This window comes from Ursus maritimus, unplaced genomic scaffold, assembly GCF_017311325.1.
Source record: "Ursus maritimus isolate PB19 unplaced genomic scaffold, ASM1731132v1 scaffold_17, whole genome shotgun sequence".
NCBI lineage: Eukaryota > Metazoa > Chordata > Mammalia > Carnivora > Ursidae > Ursus > Ursus maritimus.
The window spans coordinates 50,686,290-50,707,394 of record NW_024424119.1 but is presented as its reverse complement, the minus strand read 5'-3'; the positions used below and the strand labels follow the sequence as shown (position 1 = coordinate 50,707,394).

The following is a 21,105-nucleotide window of genomic DNA, read 5'->3' as shown; positions in this document are numbered from 1 at the left end:
TCATTTAATTAAGTAATAAATGCAATAGCATCTGTGTTGCAGCGGTCAGAATTGCATTTTGTTCTGCCCTTGTATTATTTTTTATCTAATAGGTACAGGAATAATTGCTGTACTTACTCAGTCTCAGCTCAGGTGAATCGTCCTTTTTGGATAGCAAGAATAAAGATAGAATTGACTTGTTTAAGAGATGACACTGGCATTAAAAATGAGTAGAAATGATTTCGATTGTAACAAATGATAGTGGTGTTTATACACACAAACTTCCAGTTGGTTTTCAGTATACATAAAATGTGTCTGTGCAAGGCATCCTGCACTTTTAGAGTATTTGAGGCCGAATTTGGTATGTCTGTGATTCACTGTTATTTTTTAAAAATTATTCTGAATGGTCACTGTTTCTAATAAGCAGTTCCCCCAAATTTTAAGATTATGTATGAAAGTGTGTTGCTCCGGTGGATGCTTGTACAGAAATTGTCCAGCTCTTAGGATTGTGTCTCTCTGCTGTGTTGCATAATTACCTGCTCTGTTAGAAAGGGAGCTGGAATAAAACATGAGTATGTTAATGCAGCCTGGAGCTGATGTGGTGGTGATGATTACAATGCAGATAAAGCATTTCTCATAACTGCCGTTGCCTACTGGAGCCTTTGAAACATCTGGACCTTTAATTGAAAAATAGTGTGGTGCTGTGCAAGGCAGACATGCTAAGTGAAGTCACTAATTTAGAATACAAAAATATAATTGATAAAGTGTTTTATTTACATTGTATTTAAATATTCATACTTTGTTATGCTTTGTATAACAGGGAATTACTGGGTTAAATTTTCATGAACATAGACAGTTTAAATGAGATAAATTAAGTGAAAATGTTAATGGAATTTTACACTGGAACCAGAAGACAGTTTTTGTAGGAGAGTGTGTACTTCTGCATGTACTGGGGCCTTGTAGGGAAGCAAATAGGTTAAGTCCTATTCTCTGGGTTTTATGCTTGAGAATAACTAACCATCAGTTGGTAACATAATTGCATTTCATTCTTGTTATTGCTATCATATCTTGTTATTTAGTTAAAAAAAATAAAATGTTTCTTGGCATAATGGTAAATGGCTTTAATGGCAACATTATCACCCAATAAACCAAAGCCTTCCCCACCTCTCGGGGGCAGGTTATCAGAGCCTGCCCAGGAGAGCAGAAGAGCTGGTGAAGGGCGTGCAATTAACCTTTGTCCTGCATTCGCAGCAGGGGAACTGACCTAGCAGCCTTCCGAGGAAATCCAATTTAATTTAAAATGAATTTGAAAAGACAAATTAGCCATATCTATTTTAATAAGATAAAATCCCGACTCTCCCTATGTCTGGTTTAGTTAGGACCTCAGAGGGGATTAGACTAAGACTCAGGATGAACACAAGGGAAATAATGCCAGGGGGCTGAGGAGAAACCCAGGAGACCCAGGTACCCAAGTGCCTTGTCAATTCTGCAAGTGAGCAGGTCTTGGGCTGCCCATTTCCACAGAGAATTGCAACCTGAGATGAGCCTTTGTCTCATCAGACCTTTTGCTTGTGTTGGAGCTTGATGCCATGTTGATGTCGTATGCTGCTTGCCGGGCTCTCCAAGGACCGCATTGTTATTTCCCTCCTTTGTCATCATCAGAGCACGTTTGGGTACTGCCACCTGGGTAGCCACATTTAGTAATAGATACACCTCACAATTACTGATGAGACTCTTAATCCAGGAGTAAGGATTCTCTGGGGCTCTTCAGTTGGTACTTGACTGCTGCTTTTTGAAAACTAGAGCAGAGGGTTCTGCCTGCTCTTTGTGGATCTAGTGTTGCCATGTGTTTTACCACTGAAACATAGTCAGTGAGGATTTGTGGAGCCTCTTCTAGAGCCCAAAGGCAAGGAAATCCAAAATAGTTTCTTCCTTCTGCCCATATATACAAGAGGTAATTGCTCCTGGAAGCAGGTACCCTAGTGTCCCTCTGTAGTAGCCGTGGTCTCTGCAGAGCTTCAAGTGCACGTGACAGGCAGGGTCGCAGGAGGAGTGGCTCAGACCTTCCATGTGTGTCTCAGCCAGAAGGATATTTCCAGTCCACTGTCCAGGACTCCCAGTTCTGCAGCAGTGGCTGCAACATGAACCAGTAGCCATTGTGACTTTCCCTAAACACCCAGGCCTATCCCAGAGTTCTTTGGGATGAAATTCAGCAAGGGGGTAAGGTTTTAGAGTTGAACAGACCTAGGTCAGCATGATGTTCCCCCCCCAGTTGAGGGATTCACAGCAGCTTACTTCATGAATCTCTCAATCTTCAGCTTTAAAAGGGAGTGAGCAACCCTCATAGGACTATTGAGCACATTAAATGAGATCATGTATGAAAAGTACTTGGACCCTGGTAGGTGTCCAGCAAATGGCAGGCAGCACTTGTGACCTCCCCTTTGCAGGGAGCACTATGGTGCGAGCACAAGGGGCTGCGTTCAGAGGAATGGGGTCTTCATGCCTAGTCCCAACTCCCAGTAAAGCTGTCTGCTTTGTAGCTGGCTAGCTTTCCTTCGTATTTAGGCTGATTACCTAATTGTGAGCAGTGTGACTCGTGGAGAGCTTTTTTTTTTTTTTCAATAATGATTTTTTATTATGTTATGTTAGTCACCATACAGTACATCCTTAGTTTTTGATGTAATGTTCCATGATTCATTATTTGCGTATCACACCCAGTGCACCATGCAATACGTGCCCTCCTTAATACCCATCACCGTCCTATCCCAATCCCCCACCCCCTCCCCTCTGAAGCCCTCAGTTTGTTTCCCAGAGTCCGTAGTCTCTCATGGTTCATACTTTTTATTTTTAATACTATTCAGTGCTGACAGTTTTACCCAGTAGATCCTGTTGTCCTCTCAGTTTTAAAAATAAAGTTTTCTGGGGCTGCCTGGGTGGCTCAGTCGGTTAAAACGCGTCCAGCTCTTGATTTTGGCTCAAATCATGATCTCAGGGGCGTGAGTTTGAGCCCCACGTGGGGCTCTGCACTCAGCGTGGAGCCTGCCTAAGATTCTCCCTCCTCTGTCCCTCCCCCTGCTTGCACTCTCTCTGTCTCTGTCTCCCTGCCTCTCTCCAAAAATGAATGAATGAATGAATGAATGAATGAATGAATGAATAAATACTTTTTCTGCCACCACTTTTCCTTTCATTGTATCTGAGAGACATGTGGGATAAAGGCCTGATAGACTTTTTGGGCTGCTTCTCAGTTGCAAATTTTGTATATAGTTAGGAGTGATTCTTTCCCACAGGAAGTGTTGTTCTAGATAAATAATAATTTAGCTCTTCTTTTTCTTGCTGTTATTTGTATTTCAACATGTATTTGCAAACTATTAAAACCAAACTTTCTCAAATGGCTCTTTGCCATTGTATCGTTTTCATAATGTCAAAAACATAATACATTTTCTGCTGCAGACAAGCATCTTTCTCTGTCACCAGAGGTATAGGTTCTTTTTGTGGCCTTTTCCTATACAGAATAACACCTATCCCAGTTATTTCACATGCGCATTTTGAGGATGAAAGTGAGTGTTGTAATTGGAGAAATGTAAAGCTATTTATTTCCATTTTATCTGATGTTTTTACATTGTTTGCTAGGAGGTGCGTCAGGGATTTGAATTAATTATAATTACTGAAGAGACATATACTGATTGAGCAAATAAAGTAGTAAGCCCATTTGTGGCAAGGCCATCTAATTAAATTCTAACTTTGGATAAGCTAGATGTGCATGAAAGATTAATTTTAAGAGGTTTTTATGACTTACTAAATAATGATTCAGTAAAATTTTTGAATGGTATCATTAAGAAATATTGAATCTTAAAGTGATAAAATACTTAGTCATGAATATACTACTGTGTAGAAATTTGTGAGTTTTTAAAAACTGTTCAGAATTAAGGACACAGAATAAAAATTTTAAGGTGTATATTGACATTTAAAAATTTGTAATATTTAATCAACTGAAGCCCTGCAAGAAATGAATATGATATATGCACCTGAATTATTTCCTTCAATATTTATACAATTTTATATTCTCAAAATACTTCACTATCTCTGGAATCAAATTGTCCTTGGGGGTAGTGGAGGGTTGTACCAACTTTTCCATATAATTTAGGAGAATGATAATAGCTGTACTGTAACCTTTTCTAGAGATACATCATCTAGTAATGGAGCCAAGTATGCATTCTCCATTGAGTTTTAATTTTAAAAGTTGATATTAAATCTTAAAAAGACTCATTATATTATGGTAATTGATAGAGTTTAAAACATGTAACTCTTCTTTATGGTTTTAAAAAACCTATTTTTACTTTTAAAGCATATTGATTTTATTATATAAATGATTTAATAATGAAGAGGTCCCTATACTTACCCTAGGTGATGGGGCTTAGTTCATGCAAATTACTTTTCCCTGATATTATCATCATTATAGAAGCCATTGTTTGTATAATTAAATGCAAAGTGCTGTGTAACATTAATGATCTAAAGAATCCCACAATGGCTATGAAAATTCAAAATGGACACTTTACATTCCATTATGCTTTAAGATGGTTGGATTGTACTTATGTGAGAGCACCTTCTGGTATGTGCTGTAACCAACCCCAGGCTGGATGAGAAGAGGATGCGATGGCTTCTCTCTCTCTTTTTTTTTTAATGTTTTTTTTTATTATGTTAGTCACCATACAGTACATCCCTGGTTTCTGATGTAAAGTTCGATGATTCATTAGTTGCGTATAACACCCAGTGCACCATGCAATACATGCCCTCCTCGCTACCCATCACCAGTCTATCCCATTCCCCCACCCCCCTCCCCTCTGAAGCCCTCAGTTTGTTTCTCATAGTCCATAGTCTCTCATGCTTCATTCCCCCTTCTGATTACCCCTTTCTTTATCCCTTTCTTCCCCTACCAATCTTCCTAGTTCTTATGTTCCATAGATGAGAGAAATCATATGATAATTGTCTTTCTCTGCTTGACTTATTTCACTTAGCATTATCTCCTCCAGTGCCATCCATATTGCAGCAAATGTTGAGAAATCGTTCTTTCTGATAGCTGAGTAATATTCCATTGTATATATGGACCACAACTTCTTAATCCAGTCATCTGTTGAAGGGCATCTCGGTTCCTTCCACGATTTAGCTATTGTGGACATTGCTGCTATGAACATTGGGGTGCATATGGCCCTTATCTTCACTACGCCTGTATCTTTGGGGTAAATACCCAGTAGTGCAATGGCTGGGTCATAGGGTAGCTCAATTTTTAACTTTTTAAGGGACCTCCACACTGTTTTCCAGAGTGGCTGTACCAACTTGCATTCCCACCAACAATGTGGGAGGGATCCCCTTTCTCCACATCCTCTCCAGCAATTGTTGTTTCTTGCCTCGTCAATTTTTGCCATTCTAACTGGCGTAAGGTGGTATCTTAGTGTGGTTTTGATTTGAATTTCCCTGATGGCTAATGATTTTGAACATTTTTTCATGTGTCTGTTAGCCATTTGTATGCCATCATTGGAAAAGTTGTCTGTTCATGTATTCTGCCCATTTTATGATTTGTTCATTTGTTTCTCGCGTATTGAGTTTGAGAAGTTCTTTGTAGATCTTGGATACCAGTCTTTTATCTGTAGCATCATTTGCAAATATGTTCTCCCATTCCGTGGGCTGCCTCTTAGTTTTTTTGACTGTTTCCTTGGCTGGGCTTTTCTCTCTTAATGACTGAGATAGAGACCTTTCCCTATTGCCTCTGCTTCTCAATTTTATGTGTATTTGAAGGAACCATTTATCTGAAGATCTGCCTGGTCTGATTAACAATGTGGGAAACAATAATGAGGAATAACTGACGTCTGTATAACAGTTTGCCGTTCACAGAGTGTTTTTAACATGCTTTATTTTTACTTTATACACCCTGCCATTCTCATTTCTGTTTTATGGCTAAGGAAATTGACTTTCAGAGAGGTTATGGGCTTGCCCAAGGTTGCACAGCTCAGGGCTGGCAGGGCCACGGTCCAGACCAGTTCTGTAGACTCTGCAAAGAGTTACCGAGCAAATATAACCCATGATGGTAAAAACCGACAGTATCAGGAACTGCTTTCTGAATTTAAGACTTTGAGAAAATGGTTGTTATTCCTGATACAGTTTATGGGTAGGCTTTCATTTTTTACCTTCATCGTCCCCCCCTTCCCCGACCTGTATTTGAACAAGTTGATATCTTGAAACAAAAGAATTATCCAAGGCTATTACTCAAATTTCACTTGATAACAGATTGTTTAAACCAAGAGCTGTAGGCATTTTATTTTTTTCAAAAGTGGAAGAAGACTCTGTCAGCACATCAGAATATGGAGGATTTATTATTATTTAATAGACAAAACCTTTCCTGAGAGCAACAACCCCCTTTCCTGTTTTGGGTCCAGGACTATAGATTTACATTTACCATAGATGCTGTTGAAAGAAAAATTATGAAAATCACTAGCCTAAGAAAAACCAATGGAAGTGATATTTTCTATGCTGTGTTATAGTCTTGAAAGAATTATAGTTATAGTCTGGCTCATTCTATGGTACTTAGTAACAAAGTTATTTTGTTTGAGGCGCTCAGATATATGAAGGGTGTCTGTAGAAGTGGAGGTAGATTAGTTTCAATGTCCTGAGGGCTAGAACTAAGATCTGTGGGTAGAATCTGCAGAGTGAACCTCAGTAGACGGAAACGTGTTTCAGCCATCAAAACTGTTTGCCTAGAGACTGAAGCAGAGGGTCCGCCTCTGAAGGTGGCAGGGATGTCCTCAGTAAAGGTGTTCAGGAGAGGTTGCAGGACAGCCATTTGGTGAAAATGCTACTGTGTTCGGTGAAAATGTTTTAGAGGGGGCGAGAATTAAAATTCCTTGCCATTTTAAAAGTCTGTGAGTGGCACTAAAGGGGTGTGTGTGTCTGTGTGTTTAAGTCTGTGAATGTAAAAGCAGGGGGGAAAGGAAACCTAGTAAACAGTCAACATTTCTTGAGCATTCAGTATGGACTAGACACAGTGATAAGTGCTTTTAATATGCATAGTATCATTGAATCCTTTCAACAGCTCCATAAGAAGGTACTTTTACAATCTATTTCTGTGTGGAAATAGTGACTCAGAGAGGTTAAATAAAATTGTCCAAGGACACACAGTAAATGGCATTGCTGAGAATTGAACCCAGGTCTTTCTGACTACACAACTTAAAGCTTTTAACCACCACACTGCACTGCTTTACTGGCTCCTGTTAATATAAGAAGGATCTTGAAAGTACCCACATCAGAACTTGACCTTGTTAAAGAAAGAGTGACAGTTGACGTTCTTAATAATAAAAGCTTAATGGAACCAAGGTTGGTGATTCAGAGGAAATTAATGAGATTTTGTCAATTTTATTTTAAACTTAACTTGTCAGAGAATACAGTGTCCAGTGACAAACTGTAGAAATGTTTTTGACAAATTAACTTGACTACAGGTGCCAGATCAGGGAAATGTTAATTTAATAGCCTTTAAACGTTCCAGATTTATTGAGGGTTAAGATAGCACTACAAAGCCAAGCCCCTAGCTCTGAATGGATTTGTCATAGAATTTTATACAAAATCTATTCATAAGTTCAATGCTGCCATTTTGAATGTGAAAAAGTGAGTTCTTTCTCTGAGCCCATAAAGCCAGCATTTTATTGATAGTAAAATGCTACTGTCTGGTGTTTGGGGTGTTTTTTTCCCCCTCCCCATGTAGACCTTCTTTATTTCTCATAGCCAGTTAAACCTGGCTTAGACCATAGGCAGATTTTGTTCAAAATCATTACTCTAAACAAACAAAGTCCCTTAATCATCATCAGAGTAATGATGATTACAAATGACCTTTGTACCAAGTGTGGGTACCATATTTTTAAAGACTAGGCTATAGCTCCACACTGGGCATGGAGCCTACTTTAAAAATAATAATAGTAAAATAATAAAATAAAGACTAGGCCATAAATTGGTAGAATATAGCATCCTTTGGTCCTTGCGGAAGGAGTTGAGGAGGAAGATACTGGTGAAATGGGACTGCAGCCATTCCTTTAAGAGAGTTTTAACTTTTGAAGACTAAAAATAACCCTTTTATCAATTTGCATCATTACATTGTCTGCATACACTGATATATTTATTTCTGCATTAAAATTGCATATAATGATCTGCTTGTGCAGTTGTGACTAATGGAACAATGTTGCCTGCTTTTTGTCTCTTTAATTGCAGAAGCCAAGCTGTCTATCCTTTCTGTTTCTTTCCCTTGATAGAGAAATTGAACACTTAGCAACAGTTTTGAGATCTGATATTCAATTTATTATTGACAAACCTTGATGTTAAGTAGTGCTGCTAACTGAACCTTCTGTCCTTGAGACTTAATTCAGCTAACTCACTTTATTTTTTTTAAGATTTTATTTATTTACTTATTTATTGAGAAAGAGAGAGCAGCAGCAGAGGAAGAGGAAGAATCTCAAGCAGACTCCACACTGAGCACAGAGCCTGACATTGGGGCTCGATCTCATGACCCTGAGATCATGACCTAAGTTGAGATCCAGAATCAGATGCTCAACTGACTGAGCCACCAGGTGCCCCAGCTAATTCACTTTATATGGATGTTTCTTAATTCAAGATTATTTTGAACTGAATACTATCTGTTCTTCTTGCTTTCCCTATTTTGGAAACTATTAGGTGCATAATTTTGAAATTAATGTTGTGATAGGCAGCAAATTGTATGCTATTTCAGTTATTGAGATCAGATAGGAAAAACCTGGTTATAGATGTAATGTTTTAATTCATCCTGTCTTCAAGTTCTATATATTTCAATTCTGTATCAATTCACATTCCGTATACTGAAGTTATTTTAAATTTTTAAGCTTTTACATTTTATGAACTGCTAATTAATTGGATGATCTGTGGTTCATAATATTGCCGTTTCATGATTACCATAAAGATGGTTTTCAAAAGACTGATCAGTATATATCACAAGCCCCAAAACATTCATACTTTTTGACCCAGTGATCTACTCTGAGGAATATGTGCACAAACATATATATAAGAGAATATTTATGGGAATGTTATTTATAGTAGTGAAATATTAGAAACAGTGTCCGTATTTAACAGTGGGGGAATAGGTTGATAGTACCTCTGTGTGCTTTAATGTGCAGGTATTTAAAATCTTGTGTTGAAAGAATACTAATCATTTATTCCATCAGTATGTGTAAGTAACTACTACATGTCAGGCCTGTTATTAGGTGCTGAGTATATTTTAGAGAAGAAAGGGGATTCCTAAAGAACAGGATCTGGGAAGTAGAAGAGGTGTAGCCAGTTTACCTGGGGCAGGAGAGAAGTGGTAGGTCTTTAGGTCTGGTAGGTCCATTATGAAAGATACTCTGAGGAGTTCTTCAATACGCTAATGCCATACCCCTACTACATTCTAGGCCCTAGGAGAATGCAAAATGAGTGAGGCACAGTTTTTCCCTTTGTATAACTTACACTTGCGTGAGAAGGTGGGAAGGAGGTGGTGAGGGTAGTTAGAAAAGAAGTAAAACCATAAGGCTGTGCAAGTTAAACTTCTAAGGAGAAAAGCACAGGGAATCTGGAACTTCTACCTTCTTGGAAGAGAAGACATTTGAAATTGATAGAAGAAGGAGCGGGTACGTTTCTTGCTCAGGGACTATGTGCCAGGCATTTTATATACATCTTACTTGCTTTTCCAAGTAAGGAAGTAGAGGTTCTGAGAGGTGTAGCTACTTGCCTAATGTCTAAAGTCTAGAGGCTAAGGAAATGGCAGAGCTAGGATTCAAACCTGGATCTAGCTGACCCCAAGTTTTGTGCTCTTAACTACTGTTCAGTCTGCTCTAGTGATGATACACTGGGACCAGAATGTGATGGGTATTAAATGCCCTGCTAAGAAACAGGCATGTTGGCACTGGGGAGAGATATCACATACTTCTCTCTGAGTTGGTGACTGGCCTGGTCAATGATTTGAGTCAAACCACATTGATTGCCAGAGGGAGATAACAGTTTGGAGGAGAGAAGAGATTTTAGAGACAGGGAGACAGTTGAGCGACTGCTACATGCAGTAGTCTCACTGAGGCCCGATGAAGCTTGAACTAGGGCCATGCCGCTGAGGATGGGAGGGAGAAGGATTTGAGAGACACTTCAGAGGCGGTTGCAGGCTGATGAGACAGAAAGAGGAGTTAAGTAAGGTCCCTAGCCTGAGTGACAGAGTAGGTGAGGAAAGCCCTAACTGAGATGGAACATGGAATAAGAGACAAGCTGAAGAAAATCGGCCTTGGACAAGTTGAGCCTGAGACTCTGGCCCGCATTTGCAGAGCCATCAAGCCTTGCAGAGGCCATGGGACATAATTCTGGAGTCTGGTTGGTCTTCATGAATTGCATTTGTGTCGAGGAATCGTTTTGCTACAGGGAGTACTTTTCTTTTTGTCCTGAAACCCGCATTGGGGGCATTCCTTGATTTAGAGGCTGCTCTGTGGAGTGTTGTTCAGCTCCAAATTTGTCAGCTCATTGTAGGTTTCTTAGTTTTTATTATTTTTTTTAAAATAAAAATTATTTAGCCTGCCATAGGAAGGTGTCTGAGTTGTATTTTCAGCTTATTTTTTCCAACAGGCTGTCGCAGCACCTGGCACAGAGTGTGTTCTTAATGAATTTTGCCAGATGACTTAACATAGGCTACATTTTCAAAACTGATCCTCCCTTTGTTTTACCTAAACCTCTTACGCCCTGTGTTGTGGTTCTTTCTGTATTCTTTTTTGTTTATAATTATAACATTTACTATTTTGTTTCTGATTGTAAAGGTAATACGTGCTCATCATAGAAAATGCAGAAAAATATAAAGTAGAAAATAAAAATCACTCACAATCCTATGTCTCAGAGAGAACTCCTGTTCATTTTTTTGTGTATTGGTATGGTATATTTTTAAATACAATAAGCATCGTTTCCTTAGATTAATGGTCCTGTTGAATGGAACGGTTTGTTGTTGTTTTTAATGTAGGCCTTTGCCAACCCCTTTTAGTCTGAGTTGCTTCTGAGCTCTCATGACAGCCTGTACTTTCCCCTCTTAAAGCTTTTATCACACAGTGCAATGTAGACCCGTCAGCAGAGTGTGAGTTTGACGAGAGTCTATCTGCATTGAGTCTCACTCAATTTTGTCTTCAGAGTCCATCATGGTGTTTCAGCGGGTGTTCATTGCATGCATGAGTGGCTGAGAAAGATGGTGCTAACCCATTTTTCCCTATCTCTGTGTTGACCACTTCTTTGTGCTCTAATTATGCCTCTGTTTCTCCAATTCCGTATTGTGGAACACATAAATTGCCATGCAGTGAAACTGTATGATATGATCTTTGTTTATTGCTAGTTGCTTTTTAATACTTAGATGTTAGGTCTTTGGAATATTGCTTGCCTTGATGTGTGATGAATACTTTTAATCCTTTGGTCACCTTTTTTTTTATATAAGTTAATTACTTTCTATTATGTTGATGGATTGTTTTATGTTTTAGATGATTCCCTCTAAATATTGCAGCACGGGGACTATTAGGTAGAGCTGACTGCCACCACCTTGAGTTTTTTCAGAAGAGGTTCCTTATTAAAAAATACATAATTTCAGGGTTTGTCCAAGGCACTTTTTCCCGTCATCAGTGCCTCAAGATGGAATTAGAAGATTAAAAAGATAAAGTGCTTCATTCATTTAATAAGTATCTACCATATTTATTCTCATAGTTTCCCACACTTGCTATTTCCCCACACTTGCTATTTCAATAAAGAGGATAAAGGGATTCATAGGAGCACCATATAACTATCTGCCCTGCAGTTAGCTGACAGTGGCAAAGTTCTCTAGAGTCTTGGTCCCCTAACACTTCTCCTTGGGTAATTCCTCAGAATTCACTCCTTTTGGAGGAGACTGCTTTAGGCAGTGCTTTTGATGTGTTTGTGAGAAGGTCAGGGTGGGAGGGAGGGATTCAGGTCTTGGAGAGTAGAGATTGATTACACTTAGAAGAACTTTAGGGAAAGAAGTCAATCGTTGTTTAAAGTAGGGGCTTTGGGGTGAGACATGAGTTTGAGCTCTGCTCTTCCACCTTGGTTGTGGGAGCTTGAGCAGATGACTATAGCCTTATTAAAGCCTTAGTTTTCTCATCTATAATATTAGAGTAATGATAGAGTTCTGCCTCTTGTAGTGATTGTGAGAATTAAATGAGGTAATTTACACAGACATTTACCAGAGCTTATGTAACAGTTAGCTCTAAATAAATGCTAGCTCTTGTTATAATAATAAATATTATTATTAGGGCTCCTTATAGCATCCATCTTTGTCCTCATGTGACTGTGTAATCGGCCTGAGTAATAGAAATAGGACTGACTTTTGAAAACTTAGGCTCTTTCTGGTACATTGCTCTGCATTTCTAAGGCACTTTACAGTTTGTGAAACACATTCACATTTCTCACTGTGATACCTATAGCCCCTCAGCTCCAGTTCCTCAGAAGGAAAAGGAGGAATAACCCAGATTGGGCTGGGTCTGAAAAGGAGGTTGAGAAGAGAGTGGTGCATAAACCCACTTCAGAAAGCTTGCTGTTGTTTTAATTTTAACCCTTTTGACTGCCTGACATGGTCAAAACACTTGCTATTTATAGGCAACTTAGCTAGCTATTGGAATTACTATTTCCCAGCTGAAAAACAGGCATGGTTGTGTGTGCGTGTATCTGTGTGCATGCATGAGTGAGAGAGAGAGAAAGAGCATTATTATAAGAGAATTACTTTTTTATTATTTGTTTTATGGCAGAGGCAAGACTAAAAAAAAGTCTGTGAATCTAATATTAGATTCTGGGTCATATGAGAAGTGAAATTTCCCTAATAGTTTAAAAAGCTGATTTTGTGTATTTCTTTACCCTAGTTCTGATCTTTTTTTTTTTTTTTTTCATCCTACAGTTAAAGTGTTAAAGATGAAACCCTTGATTGCTCAGGTACCTCCATCTCCATCCACTACCAGGAAACAGACCCATAGGAGGAAACTAACATTGATTGAGTTATTGCCATGGTGTCCTGGTAGGCATTTTGAGGCATCCATGCATTCATTCTGTAGTTCAGCAGATTTTTTTGGAGAGTTGTCTATGCACCAGGCACAGTGCTAGCCATTGTGTGTAGAGAAGTAAACAAAGCAGGCATTATTATGGCTGCTGTCGTGGAAGGTCAGAGGTCGGTGAGGAAGGCATACACTGAAGGTGTACATATATAAATACATAATATCAAATTGTTAAGTTCTGTGAAGGAGATGAACAGGTTATGTGTAAGAGAGTAACTACAGAAGGGGCTTCTTTCTACAGGATTATCAGTGAAGGCTTCTCTGAGGAGGTGTCATATGAGCTGAGCCTTCAATTGTAACAACAATATTAATAACTAATAATAGTCCTCACAAGGGTTCTCTGATACGTAGGTCCTGTCATTATCATTTTACATATGAGGCAATGGAAGAACAGAGAGATTAAGTAACCTGCCCAGAGCCATACTATAGAGGATACAAAGATCATGAGAAAGAGCCTTCTAGGTATAGTGAATAGCACTTGTTGTGGCCTTGAAAGTGGGAGAAACAGGTACACACAAACACACACATACACATACTTTCAGGGCACTTCTAGAAGGCCAGCAGAGATGAACTATGAAAAGGAGGCCGGGGAGCAGCAGTAAATGATGTTGGAGAGTTAGGCAGGGGTCAGATCATGCAGTGGTTTGTTGGACACTGCAGGCAATTTGGATTTTATTCAAACTATCATGGGAACCACTCATTGAAGGAATTTAAGCAGAGGTGTAATATCAAATTTGAGTTTAAAATAATCTAGCTTGTATGTCAAGAACAAATTGAAATAGGCAAGAGTATAGGAGGTCAGGAATCTTTTAGAACAGTCCAGGTGAAACCTTATGGTATTTTGGTGGCAGTGGAGATGCAGATAAATGGGATGGTTTTGAAACACATACTTTTCATTTTTAAAAATTGAGTGAAAACTCACATTACATAGAATTTACTATTTTAATGATCTTAAAGTGTATAATTTTCGTGGTTTTCAGTATATTCACAATGTTATATAGCTATCACCACTATTTGACTCCAGAACAATTCCATCACCCCAAAAAGAAACTTCGTACTTCTCAATTCCCTGTCCCCCCCCATATCCTGGCAACCACTAATCTTTTTGTTTCTATAGATTTGTCTATTCTGGGCATTTCATATAACTGGGTTCACTTTTACGAAATGGCTTCTTCCTCTTAGCATAATATTTTCAAGCTCCATCCATGTTGTAGCATGTCAGTACTTCATTCCTTTTTAAGGCTGAGTAATATTCCATTGTAGACATTTTTCTGTCTGTTCATCAGTTGATGGACATCTGGATTGTTTCCATTCTTTGGTCATTATGAATAATGCTGCTGTGTACACTTATGTACACATTTTTATGTGAACATATATTTTCAGTTTCTTTGAGTATACCTAGGAATGGAATTACTGAGTCATATGGTAACTGTATGTTTAAGTTTTGAGAAACTGACAAACTGTTTTTCCATAACGGCTGCATCATTTTACATCTCCACCAACAATGTATGAGAGTTCCAACATCTCCATATCCTTGCTAATCTTTCTTATTTCTACTATTAAAAAAAATTAATACCATCCTAGTGAGTGTGAAGTGATATCTCATTGTGATTTGGATTTGCATTTTTTTTTTTTGAGATTTTATTTATTTGACAGAGAGAGAGGCAGCGAGAGAGGGAACACAAGCAGGGGGAGTGGGAGAGGGAGAAGCAGGCTTCCTGCTGAGCAGGGAGCCCAATGCGGGGCTCAATCCCAGAACTCTGGGATCAGGACCTGAGCCGAAGGCAGACGCTTAATGGCTGAGCCACCCAGGCGCCCCTGGATTTGCATTTCTTTAATGAATAATGATGTTGAACATTTTTCCGTGTGTTTATTGGCCATTTGTATATTTTCTTTGGAGAAATGTCTATTCAGTTTCTTTGACCTTTTAAAGATTGGAGGCGGCCGCCTGGGTGCTCAGTAGGTTAAGTGCCTGACTCTTTATTTTGGCTCAGGTCATGCTCTCAGGGTTGTGAGACTGAGCTCCTCGTCAGGGTCCACACTCAGCGGGGAGTCTGCGTGGGATTCTCTCTCTCCCTCTCCCTTTACCCCTCCCCTGTTCTCTCTCTCTCTCTCAAATAAATAAATAAATCTTTAAAAATTGGATTGTTTGTCTTTTTATTGTTGAGTCATAAGAATTTTTTCTGTATTCTGGGTACTAAATTTTTGTCAGATATATGATTGGCAAATATTTTCTCCCATTCTGTGGATTGTCTTTTCACTTTCTTGATAGTGTCCTTTGAGGCACAAAAGTTTTCAAATTTTTTAAAGTCCATTTTATTTCATTTGTTGCTTCTTTTGGTGTCATGTTAAAGAAATCATTGCCTAATCAAAGGTCATAAAGAAGTTACACCTACATTTCCTTCTAAAAGTTTTATAGTTTTAGCCTTAAACTTAGGTCTTTGATCCATTTTGAGTTAGTATTTGTATATGATGTGAGGTAGGGGTCTAAATTCATTCTTTTGCGTGTGGCTATCCAGTTGTCCCATTTGCTGAAAAGACTATTTGTTCTCTATTGAAATATATGTTTGCAGTAGACACTAGAACTTACTAAGGGAGTAGGTAGAAGGCAGGAGAAAGAAAGAAGAATCAAGATTACTGATTTAAGCAGCTGGGTTAGTGGCGGTAGCATTTACTGAAACGAGGGAAAGTGTTATTATTTGGGAGGGATGGAGTGAGGAATAGTGAAAAGTTCTGATTTGAACTTGTTTAATTTGTCTGTCTGCCTATTGTATAGACAGTTTGATGTATGAATTTGGGATTCCAGGGAGAAGTTTGAGATAGAGATAAGATTTGGGTGTCAGTAGGGTATAGATTGTATTATAGCTTTGGGACTGTGAGATCACCTAGGGAGGAAATATACAGAAAGACAAAAGAGAGCCCAATCTAGAGGCCAAGGAATACTAACAAACAGAGACTGTAGAAGTGAAGAAATCTGCACAGGAGACTGAGAATGAGAGACCAGAGAGGATTGGGAAAAAAAACAAGAGTGTATGTCATGGAAGCCAAGAAAGGAAGAGGTTGATAAGGGTAGAGTAAGTGAAGGACTAAAGACCTTGTGAAAGTAGAGCCAAAGGGACCCAGAACATAAGTAGAGAGATTAACCTTTAATGAGATGAGTGACACTCCAGTATAGGGGGTGTATCTGGTTAAATCCAGGTAAGTTTGTGAATCTGATTATCGGAGGATAAGAGAATTCCTTTCTGAAAGGTCTTCTTTTCCTAGTGAAGAATGAGAATATTTCTCGTCTCTTGGCAGTACATAAGCAAAGGATAGGAGCTGAGGTCAAGGCAGGCTCATGAGAAATTTGAAGAGAGAAGCAAAAGTATGCAGTGGTGGTCTTGCATGGGGTGCAGATTGGATCAGGAGATGTAATAAGCATGCTATACAATGTTGAGTGTTTGAGGTTTAAAATCATAAATATAAAGTCAAATCAATCTGTGCAGTTACATGATTTTTCTCCAGCAATGTTTAGTTGGGGACTGCAGAAGGTTGGGTTTATCCGAAGTTAGCATTCTGCCAGTTGAGTCCCATGGACGAAGAGAGTATTAAAATTGTATTTACAAAGGAATGATTACAGTGGTTGATCATATAATCTGGAGGGTGGTGTTGGGAAATAAGGGTAGCATTTATAGTGGTGGGTCAGTAAATTGTGGGTTTAAGAATTTGGGGGACTACTTGAACAAGTGAGATGAAAGTAAAAGTATAGTCAGTAAATAGATGTTCTAATTTGAGATTTTGGAGTTGGCACAGATCGCTGGTGTACCCACTGCAATAAGTGATTGAAGGTGGAGTGGATGAAAAGACGTGGGATGGGTGCCTGGGTGGCTCCGTTGGTTAAGTGTCTGCCTTCTGCTCAGGTCCTGATCCCACAGTCCTGGGACTGAGCCCTGCATCAGGCTCCCTGTTCTGCTGGGAGCCTGCTTCTCCCTCTCCCTCTGCTGCTTCCCCTGCTTGTGCTCTCTCGCTCTCCCTGTGTCAAATAAATAAATAAAATCTTTTTTTAAAAAAGCAAAGCAAAGACATGGGATGAATGGCCTAGGGATTGAGACACTTGGGTATGACATGTATTTTCCTTCAGATGGAATTGCCAAGAATGATGATAGGTGTTGGGGTGGAAAGAAGACTTCTTAGGGAGAAACATGACTGGAAGGATGGTGGATAACAAACAAAAAAAATAGGGGGAGAGGATAGTAGTTGCAGGGCTTGGGTTTCAAAGGAACAGGGATTTTTGCAAGAAAGGAGAAATAGTAGTTGGAAGTAGTGGGGACAAGAATACCTATTCAACATCCTGGCCTTGAGGGCTTGGGGTTTAAAAAAGAAAAATGCAGAACGGTCTTCTGGACAGCAGAGGAAGCAGTATCCTCAATGAACAGCAAGTTTCAATGAAGACAAAGAGGTAGAAGGAGTGTTTTTTAAAAAGAAGTGATTTATGGAAGTTTGCAAATTAGTGCAGGAGCGTCAGAGGGGAGTGGAAGTTTCAAGAGAGAGAAGGGGCGAGTATGTGGGAGGGATTGAGGATGTATAGAGCAGTGTGGGTATTGTAGTTGGGAACAATAATGGAAGACCAGGGACCCTTGGTGCAGATGACTTGACTGCAGATGACTGAAATAAACAGGTGTACTGCATAAGGGGATTAGCCCCCATAGGCTCTGAGAAGGCAAGCCCTTGGTTCCAGTGCTGCAGGCCTACATGCTTCCTTAGGGAGTATGGCAGCTTCCCATGCAGCTTATCACAAAATCTCAAGGACTGATGTGGCAATTTTCAGGGAGAGCCGCTGATGTCAGGGTCTAATGGTGACTTGTCCAAGGCCACACCGAATAAGTAACAAAGCACATCTCCTGGCACCAAACATCAGGTCTGCTCACCGCTCTTAATTTATTTTGATTGTAGTGCTTATTTACCTTACTGCAGGTAAAGCTGAATCTATTAGACCATTAGAAAATGAAAATTAAAGGGAAAAAAAACCCCTTAAAACTAGACAGTGTTTCCACTCTGGGGCCATTTCAGGCTTGTAAGGAGGTCTGTGCCAAAAGAATGAGAAATGGCTGGTGAGTCGTCATTGTGGCCCGGTGAGGTCTGCGTGAGCATGACTGTGTGCTTTACTCTCATGCATGTGTTCTGCCCACAGGGTCATGTAGGCACAACAGCAACCAAGAAGATCGACGTCTACCTCCCCCTGCACTCGAGCCAGGACAGACTGCTGCCAATGACCGTGGTGACAATGGCCAGCGCCAGGGTGCAGGACCTGATCGGGCTCATCTGCTGGCAGTACACAAGTGAAGGACGGGAGCCAAAGCTCAAGTAATCCTTCCTCTTTTTGGCTGCTCTAATTTCTGGCTGTCTTCTGGCCACCCTGCTGCATTCTGGGCCCAGTCAGTCTTTCTGGGCATTGGCTGGGGAACCAGACATCCACACAGATCCAGGTCAGGTTGCTCACCAGATCTTGGGCCTGTGTATCTCAGGCTAATCTCAGAGAATCTGCTTACAAAGTAGACTGATAAGCTTGTGAATCCAGACATGAGGAAATATATTTTAGCAGTTTTCAAACCCTTTTATGGTGCTTGCTGGTAAAAGTTGCATGGGAGGCCATAGAAGGGAACTAATATTTGTCGAACACCTCCCATGAGTTGGGCACTAATGCTGATGTCTGTGTAGCAAATTTCTCGTTTAATTCTCGTGGCTCTCTGTGAGGTGTAAGCATCATGATCCTTATTCTGCAGAGGAAAAAATTCAGAATCAGAGAATTGATATTTGCTAAAGGTCACACCAATGGAGATGGCAGAATCAAGATTTGACTCCTAGTCTCTTTGATGCTAAGATTTTTGCATTATTTCCTTTTGGTCTGAATTACAGTTTTCTTTATTATTAGTCAGTGGCACAGTTTTTTTCTCAGTCTCTAAGCTCTGTTCATGATTAAATAATTATATCAAAAATGTAGCACTTGAAAGTAGACTATCTGCTTGTGTATCGTAACCTGAACATTAAAGTGCTTTGCCACGTTGGCTCTCCCATACGTAAATGTCTTATCTGATAGCCATCCTCGTCTAGTTTCCTGTGCTCTCTTGAGCATTAAGGTTTGGGACACAGCAAAATGTAGTGGATGCCTTCATTTTGGAATGGATTCTCGTGGAGACTTTTTCTTCTCTTAGAATGGTCCCAGTCTGTGGTCACTTGTTTTTTGTTTTTTCTTCTTGAGGTGCATTAAATTCGTACTTAAAATTATTCTTGGGGGGCACCTGGGTGGCTCAGTCAGTTAAGGATCCGATTCTGGATTTTGGTTCAGGTCATGATTGCGGGGTCATGAGATTGAGCCCCACGTTAGGCTCTGGGCTTAGTGTGGAGTCTGCTTGAGATTCTGTCTCTCCCTCTGCCCCTCCCCCTGTTCACATGCTCTCTCTCTTGTTCTGTTTCTAAAATAAATAAAATCTTTAAAAAACAAATAAAATTATTCCTTCAAGTTCTTATTGACATTGCCCTCCACTTTGCCTGAATAAATTGTGAATATAAAGATCATCTTTACTGCTCCTGTGGCAATAGAAACCTTTTCAGCCAAGCCTTTTCAACCACCTAGGCTCAGAAAAGGGTTGAGTCAGCAGCTCTGCCCAAGGTGGAGCTATAGTGTTATTCTTTTTTTCAGCATGAAGTAGAAGCAAGGAAACAGGGAAAGGAGCCAAAATGCTAGGGAATTTATACATGTCTGAGTTAACTAAGATATTGCTTAGTGCAAGCCCTGAGACCAAGAGACACACAGGACTGCCCAGGATTATGCAGCTAGTAATGAACAGAGTCAGGAGTCGAATTGTGACAGAATGTTACAGATGAGGAAACTAAAGCTTAAAGAGGCTAAGTAACCTTCCTAAATCACACAGTAAGTGGTAGAACTGGCATCAAAACCTGGGGATCTCTGGCTTCGGAGCCATAGCTCTTTTCTATTACGTTATACTCCCTACTCTATTATTATGGGTGATATTAAACTATTTGGTGAATCCATACTTACTGGAGGCACCGTGCTAGATCTTGCCATACAGAAATGAAAAAGGCAGATCAAGCCATCGGGGAGCTTACTGTTTAAGGTAAATAGGCAATAGCAGTTCAATACAATAGCATGTAAAATCAGGTTCTGTGAAAACATCTGACCCCATAGTTGGGGGTGAGAGTGGAGTCATGAAGAGTGGCCTTGATTAAGTGGCATCTAAACTGAAACTTGAAGGAGTAGAGAAAAGTGGTGCAGAGAGGTTGAGAGGAGGGTGTTCTAAAACAGAGGAAACAGCATGGACCTCTGTTATGATGGTCCTTCAAATTCAGGCTTTAAATCTATATTCTGTTCCAGATATATAGCAGTGATAAATGAAATATGTTATTGACATGCTTGTACTTTAGTAACAGGATAAATATCCTGGTAGACTCAAAACAGAACCAAGTATGGAAACAGGCAGTGTGTGCAGGGAGTCAATTTTTTTAGGGTGGTACTTCCCAGAGAACATGTTGTGAATAAGTTTACTGGGGTATGAAATATTGATTATTATCAGGCTTCAGGGTAGCTAAGCAGGGTCTGGGGTGGTCAGAGCCCCCAGCTATCATTTCTGGGTGGGGAAGAGTCTCATCTGTCGACCCACGTCCCGTACACATACTGCTATTTTCTAAGTATACCATGATGTCAAAAAAGAGGGGGCAACACTGCTTGAGGGTATGGAGACCAAAGGAGCTTCATGCCTGGATTGGGACCAGCGGAAGTCTCACTACTGGGAACTAGGAACTGGGGTGGGACTGTCCTCCTTATGAAAAGAAACTGAACAAAGCTGCCTGGGTCTGTGGCTTGTTTAAAGTTGTGTTTCTGGGGAGGTTGGGGTATAGAGATAGCAGTGCTACTGGGACCTGGCCACGACAGGACTGGCTTTATGATATCCCTAGTGTTTCCAAGGGAACCCTGAGCTGCCAGGGTAAGACCTGGTTCTAGAGTGGAGGC

At 39.9% G+C, this 21,105-nt stretch overlaps 1 protein-coding gene across 9 annotated transcripts in view; it reads left to right on the top strand.

Annotated features, from left to right (window-relative positions):
• The window catches only part of MAPKAP1 (MAPK associated protein 1), a 235,598-nt gene that overhangs the window by 89,219 nt on the left and 125,274 nt on the right, over positions 1 to 21,105 (top strand). For all 9 annotated transcript variants that reach the window (XR_005835250.1, XM_040631891.1, XM_008698765.2 and 6 more), the window contains one exon: positions 18,268 to 18,440. Coding sequence is in view for 8 of the 9 variants with exons in the window: in XM_040631895.1 (XP_040487829.1) it covers positions 18,268 to 18,440 (173 nt within the window). In the remaining variant the exon portion in view is untranslated. The remainder of the gene's footprint in view (positions 1 to 18,267; positions 18,441 to 21,105) is intronic.